At 54.5% G+C, this 6,775-nt stretch overlaps 1 protein-coding gene across 2 annotated transcripts in view; it reads left to right on the top strand.

Moving 5' to 3' along the window:
• The window catches only part of BABAM2 (BRISC and BRCA1 A complex member 2), a 404,421-nt gene extending 398,135 nt beyond the window's left edge, over positions 1-6,286 (top strand). For both annotated transcript variants that reach the window (XM_034659718.1, XM_034659717.1), the window contains one exon: positions 5,960-6,286. In XM_034659718.1, coding sequence (XP_034515609.1) covers positions 5,960-6,039 — 80 coding nt within the window. In that variant the 3' untranslated portion in view covers positions 6,040-6,286. The remainder of the gene's footprint in view (positions 1-5,959) is intronic.
• Positions 6,287-6,775: the final 489 nt, after the last annotated feature.

Below are 6,775 nucleotides of genomic sequence, written 5' to 3'. Positions count from 1 at the left end.
ACTCCAACCGCCACGCTGGTCTGACTCCGGCAAACAGCACGCAGTGCCCAGAGAAAAGTATTTTTGAATTCCGGAAAGAGACTACTGTGTTCTGTCTCAGAAGAAGATGATTGTTTAGGCTTTTGTAAAATAAAAAGTCCCAAGTAAGCGAGGCTAAAGGCAGCAAAGCCACAGGGGCTCCTGTGTGGCCTCCTATGTGGCCGTGGGGTGGGAAGACCCACTCCAGTAGCACTGGGATGAGGTACCCCTGGGCAGGTGCCTTCCCTGAATTCATAAAGCTTCTGTTTTCTTGCCTGCAAACGGAGAGAGGGCTTCCTGCCACACTGGGAGCGCTTGCCAGGCTTAACCGGCTTCATGTCGTTGCTTCCCTTTCTCCAGAGTCCCCAGCCTCTTCGGGCTTTATGTCTGTATTTGCTTTTATTTTCTTACAGCTGTATCAATTCAGATGTTCAGATGTTGATCTCATGGATTTCTGTTCTTTTGCAAAGATCCCTTGAATATATACGGAACTACGGTTCCAGGAGGGAAAACCCCTGTGGATGAGCCCTTGCTGGGCAGAGTTCCTAACTGCCTTCTCCTGAAGTCCTCTGAGGATTTCCCTGATGGTCCCTGTCATAACTCTTCAGGGTCTCCAGAGCCCCTTCTGCAGAACACACTGTTGATTAACAACTGGTGATGGCACCTCCCCTTGGTGGGAGGACAGAGGGACGGCTGAGGAACCAGCCTTCCGTCCCTCTCGTGAGCTGCCTGCCTGTGGTGCCACCAGACATCTCGGAGCCCTGCAGGGTTCATCGCTGACCCTGTCTTGTTGGTGAAAGAGCGTCGAGGATAGTCACAGCCACCACTGCCGCCTCACCACACTGCGACGTGCTGGGCCCTGGGCTTGGCTAGGGCGCTCACTTAACAGATGAAGAACCAAGACACAGAAGTTAAGTGGCTTGCTCAAGGTCACATGGATATCTCAAAATCATAGGTGGGTGACACTAAGAGATTGTCAAGTATAAATCTTCCTGTTACAGGTGAGGAACCTGAGTGTCAGTTCCAGAGGACACAACGAGCCAAGGCCTGGACTAGAGCCCATGTCTTCTGCTTTGTGGTTCAATACTCTTTTCGTTTGACCCACTGACTGACTTCTTCTTACAATACATACTGCCCTGAACAGAAGATCTGTTGGGGGACCCAGCCCACTTTGATACCCCCATCATGGGCAACCAGAGCCCCGGGATTCTTAAACATCCCTCTAGTTCCCAGCTGTCGCCTCCTCCCGACCAAGCCTCTGACCGGAGCCTGGCACAGGAGCACAGCCGGCAGCTTGGGCGGCTCATTCTTAGCTACCCCAGGGGTGCCGCTGGCAGCTCTGCTCTGGAGTTCAGGGGATGCTCGGCGTCCTGACGAGTTTCCAAGATGCCACGGCTGAAAGGATGAATTGAGGGCAGGACCCAAAGCCCTCTTCTTCCACACAGGGGCCCCCTCTCCTGCAGCCACACATGCTCGGGCTGTTCCCACAGACTCAGAGCCTCTGCCCTCAGCCCCAGCTTGGTCCCCATGGAAACAGTTGACATCTATTGATCATCTGTTAAGCCAGGCACCAGGCCAAGGCTGACTTGGACCACCTCATTTAATCCTCGTGAGGATTACCCTTCAAGGCAATCGAAGGTTATTTTTCCCGTTTTATAGTTGAAGAAATTAAAGCTAAAGAGGTGAGTCACTTGCCCAGGCGATACAGCCGGGAGCAGTGCCGGGCCAGGAGCCCAGGTGTGGCAGGCTCCAGAGCGCACAGCCCACAGCCTACAGGGCCTTGGAGACCACCGGGCTCAGCGCCCTGCTTGGTACATGAGGAATCTGACACCTGGGGCAGGGGAGAGATTTCCCGCTGAGCACCCCATTCCCTGACTCCTGGTCGGAGGGGTCTGTCTATCTCGCTCCCTGCCGTGCCTGGGAGCCGAGGCTTGGCCAAGAGCCACTCCTGCTGAGTTCGTGGAAAACCTACCCAGCTTCTTGACCCTGGGGTCAGTTCTTGATGTTTTATTCTTCTCACCTGAGACTCGGGGATTGGCCTGAGCTGTGATTTTAGAGCAAAGGGACTGAGGCCAGTGAAGAGGGTCAGAACCTTACTTTGTCCTGAGGCATATTTAGCTCAAATTTGGTCTAAAAATAAATTCCCTTCAGCGTGAATAGATAGAATGATGAGTTTGACTGACTCAGGGCCTCTCTCCCTTCGAGTCCTGTTGGCCTGTGAGCGGGAGGTGAGGAGACTGGCCCTCCCCCACCCGCAGCCCACTTATACTTTAAAGCTTGCCGTCCATTTTGTCTTTGGGTCAAAGAGTTTTTTAAAAGGTGATGGATAACTAGTGCCTTTGGCAAGCTATACGCTGGGCAGGTCTCTGTTTTCTCTGATAAGAGTGAAATAAATGAAAAAAGCACTCAAAAAAAAAACAACTATAAATGGGTGGGAGCCTGTTTTCATTTTCCCCTTCCTCCTCCTCCCTCTCCCTGAAGCGACTTCGTGAAGAGCCCGGTGGAGCAGCGATCACTGACAGCAGCTGGTGGCCTCATGCCTCTGAACAACCCTTCTCCACACTGCTTCCCCTTGGCGTCACACAGCTCGCCCTGGCAGGGAAAGCCCAGGACAGAACAGGAAACTTCAGAACTTTCTGAAGAAGGAAAGAGCTTGCTCTAAAACAGGCTCCCTCTTGCCAAGACCTTTTGGTCTAAGGAGCTGGTACTGTTGCAGCCCCTACCCCAGAAGTTTCCAAGGAAAAACTGAGCTGATTAGATTTGCTTCAGGAGACATGTGACTCTGGGCCTGAAGCGAGAGAGGAGGAGGGGGAGAGCTGCCTGCCCAGGGCCCAGGCCTGTCCCAGCAGCAGCCAGCCCCACTCACTCACCTCCTCAGGTGCCTGTTTTGGGGCCAGCCTGTACCTTGGGGAGGGGACACCACCTCCACAGGATACTTCAAGCAGCAGAGCACATGCAGTGGACGTTGGCAGCGGCCTATCCATCGCTGACCCTCGAGGATGGGCCACCAGGCTCCCCTCCAGCGAACACATGCGTGTCACTGGGCAAACAGCAGCAGATGGAACATGGGTGAGGAGTGCGTGGCCCACACTTCTGAGGGGTAGCAGACGGTTGGCAGGGTCCCTTCCCACACGGTCCCGTGCCAGCGTCACCCCTGCTCACCGGGGGAAACACAGCTCAGGGCTTCCCTTGCCCTGGCAGCCTCGCTCTAGGGCTGTGGCTCTTTGGGCCTCGTCGCGGTGCCTCCTGGCTGTGAGGACGAGCATGGCCGTGCAGTCGGCAGGAAAGGGCTTTGAGCTCAGAGATGGCGACCGTTGAGCGGCTCCGGACTGCACCAAGCAGGATGTGGATGGGAGAGGGTGCTTTTTCTTTCTTTCTCTCTAACCGTTGGCTGAATTTGAAGTTTGCGAGTGGACTGCATTTTCATCTTCAGTACCTAAATATCACACTTGTCTACTCTGTGAGGCTGCTTTCTCTCACCTTAAGCAGCATGTCATGGACACGCCTTCACTCTTTTTCACAAACCAGCGGCCATCGGTAGGTCCGTCCATGACAGCCACTTAGGTCTTGCTGAGTGCTGTCCATGGGCTGGCCTGTGGGGTCCCTGCTTCCCAGAGCCCACCGTGCAGCCTGGCAAGTACCACACATGCGTATATGACAGACAGTCTGGGAGAAGCACAGAGATTGTCTGGAGGCAGGGAGAGAACCTCTTGGTCACCAGGGAAGACTTGATAGGAGCCAGGGCATTTGGCCTGAGCATGAGGTGGTGGCATGTGTGAAAAAGAGGAGGTGGCCAGATTGGAGTGGGGTCCTTGCATCCTGGACCATGCATGGGCTTCGGGGGCTCTGTGATATCCCCCCAATTTCAGTGGGGGGGGGAGACTTACCTGCAGGTTTTCTGGGAGAAGATTCTTAGCTTTCTTAGCTTTTCAAGGGAGGGGTTCAGGAGCCTAAAAATGTAATGGAAGGGCAAAAGCAAATTTTTTGACATGTTGGAGCCAGATAGTGAAAAATCATTGAGTGCCAGGTTGCACGTCTGGGGAACATGCAGGGTCTTGGCTGAGGTAGTGACAGAGACCCACGCTCGAAGGTAGTGTATTTAGTTGCAACAGAAAGGCGAAGTCGGCCTCTATCCGGGGGAGAAACGGCCTTCTGCAGCAGTTTTGTTGAAGGGTGACAAGGCCAGGAGCCAGGAGGTGTCACAAAGGATAGAGGGACATTGCAGAGGAAGAGGAAGAACCTTCGGGATGAATTCACCACAGGGCTTTAGGGAGAGGTGGAAACAGGGTTCTGGTACAGAAATTCAAATGGGCCAAAGCACATTCAAAGACATAACATTGAGGAGCCCCGTCATTTGGAGTACACTTGTCTAACCTACAGAGACATCCAGGTCAGAGTCCCACCGGTGGCTGGAATGTGGGACTGGAAGTTTGGGAGAGAAAGGAGGGCCGGAGGCCAGGTGGGGCGGTTCTGTGCTAAGGGGGCTGAGCCTGAGAAGAGTGCCACACATGAGGGGCATGGGGGGCAAGACAGGAGGGTTCCAGAGAGAGAGCTCATCAGGGGGCATGGCAAGGAGAAGGAAGGTAGACCTAGGATGTGGAATGTCACCTGGGAGGACAGCTCCCTGAGAAAGGAGCCAGCACTAAATGCCCAGAGCCCGCGGAGGCCAGGGCTGTGAAAGCCAGAGGAAGGGGTGACGTGTGAAAGAGGTTTCGGTTGACTTGGTGTTGGGGCAGCGGGCAGGCAGTCAGGTGTCATGTAACTGCACTGTGGGACCCCAGGGCCTGTGGAGTTGTGCGGGGGCTACTCACCCCTGCACCGAAGGAGCCCTGTTGGGGGCCTTTCTGGTACTGGTGATGACCGGGCCTCTTGATGGCCCTTCCTGCTTCATGTCACCGTTCTGAGTGAGCCACTGTGGATAAGTAAGGTGTGACTACTCTGGCCTCGTGTGAGTCCGGCATAGGGCAGAGAGAAGTAGGTGGCAAGCCAGGGTGACCAGGGGCAAGGGGTACCCCCCCGCCCCTCCACTTTCTACCTCTTCTGCTGTCGTCCCGCAGAGCTTTGAGTTCCCAGCTCACAACAGGCCGCCCCTGCCCCCAGTCCCTCCTCCTGCTGTGTTTCTTGCCTGGAACGCCCATAATGTCTGCTCCACCTCGGCCTTCCTTGGTCGGGCCAGCCCAGCGCCTCGCGGTACCTCCATGTGTGCCCTCACCGCCTCGATTGGTGTTACTGATATGTTTTTCTCCTCCTCTGAACTGGGATCTCTTGCCTGGCAGGGCCCCATCCAGGTCCGCTGGCAGGCCCTGGCCCCTCATACCGTGCCTGGCAGGGCAGGCCCATGTAGAATGTGGAGCCCATTCTACAATCCACCCCAGATCGTGTCACCCGTCCATGACTGGCCAAGGAAGCTTCTCTGGATACCCAGCCTGGCTTGCTTTCCAGTAGGCCAAACAACACATATGTTTGGAAATAAATGGAGACATGGAACACTTGGAAATCCTTTTTATTAGACCCTCTTTGTATGAATCCAGAGATCAAACTGAGTGAAGAGTACAGCTCTCTTTATATTTCAGGTCACAGGAATGACGGGGTGGCTGGCTTGGCCACTCTCTGGCTTGTCGTGGGGGTCGGGCCCTTGTCTTTGGCCTGGGAGAGGCAGAGGGAGCCCGAGTACTGATGTTCTAATAGGACCTGGCAGCCTGGAAGGTCTGCATACAGGCCCTTGAAAGATCTGTGCACTGTAACACAGAAGTGAACTGCTTGTACCTCCTTTGGAAAAATCCGGAGGGTTTTGCATCAGCAGGGAAGGGAAATCCAACCCAAGATGCATGAACAATAAATAACAACTGTTCTGAGTTAGGTTGAAAGCTCTGAGTTGCACTTTTTTTCAAGTTGTTTGTGCTAACCGCAACTTTTTTTTTCTCCCCCTCTTTCCCACCAGGGCTTATTTCAAAACCTTTGTCCCTCAGTTCCAGGAGGCAGCGTTTGCCAATGGAAAGCTCTAGGAAACACCAGTCTTGAGAGGTGGCCAGCCAGACTGCTCTGTCCACATGCGTGTCAGCACATATGGCCGCTTCCTGGAAGCCACTTGGAATGCCTTCATGGCAGCGTTTTGCTCACACAGCAGCTTTGCACGCCCGCCTGGAACCCACACTGAAGCTGGCTGGCGCTAACCTGGATCCTCGAGTCCCCACCTCTGGTCGCTCCCTCTTTGTTTCCTTCAGTATCTTTCTTAGTTGGAAGAAATAAAATCTCAAATTCTGACACAGTCCTTTTCCACGGAAAGTAAGACATCACAAATGCACACACCCTTATTCCAGGAAAGCCTTTGTCTCTGAGACCTCATTTAAGTTTTCAAATGAAACCCCCCCCCTTTGCTTTTATTTTTCCCTGAAATTAGGGTCGTGTGTGTGTGTGTGTGTGTGTGTGTGTGTGTGTGTGACTCCCCAACGTTTCCCACTTGGGGCAGCTCTCCATTGGAAAAGGCACTGCCTGAATGAATCTGACCACCCTGCGTGGTTCCCCCACCCAGCCGGCCGGGCCCACGGCTGGTGCTCAGGACCGGGGGTCCAGCATCGCCCGCCCACCCCACCCCTCCAGCTCCCTGTGTGTATGCACGCGCCGTGTGCGCAGAGGCAGTCATTCAGGTGTGCGGAATGGGCCAGTGAATCCGTCCCTCCCTCTCTCATGTCACTCACCCCTCCCTAGGCTGATGGGCCAGCTGTTCAGGTTTCTGTAGCCCTGTCCGCACCACACC

Source organism: Ailuropoda melanoleuca, chromosome 4 (assembly GCF_002007445.2).
Source record: "Ailuropoda melanoleuca isolate Jingjing chromosome 4, ASM200744v2, whole genome shotgun sequence".
NCBI classification, from domain to species: domain Eukaryota; kingdom Metazoa; phylum Chordata; class Mammalia; order Carnivora; family Ursidae; genus Ailuropoda; species Ailuropoda melanoleuca.
This window is presented reverse-complemented; position numbering and strand designations above follow the sequence as displayed.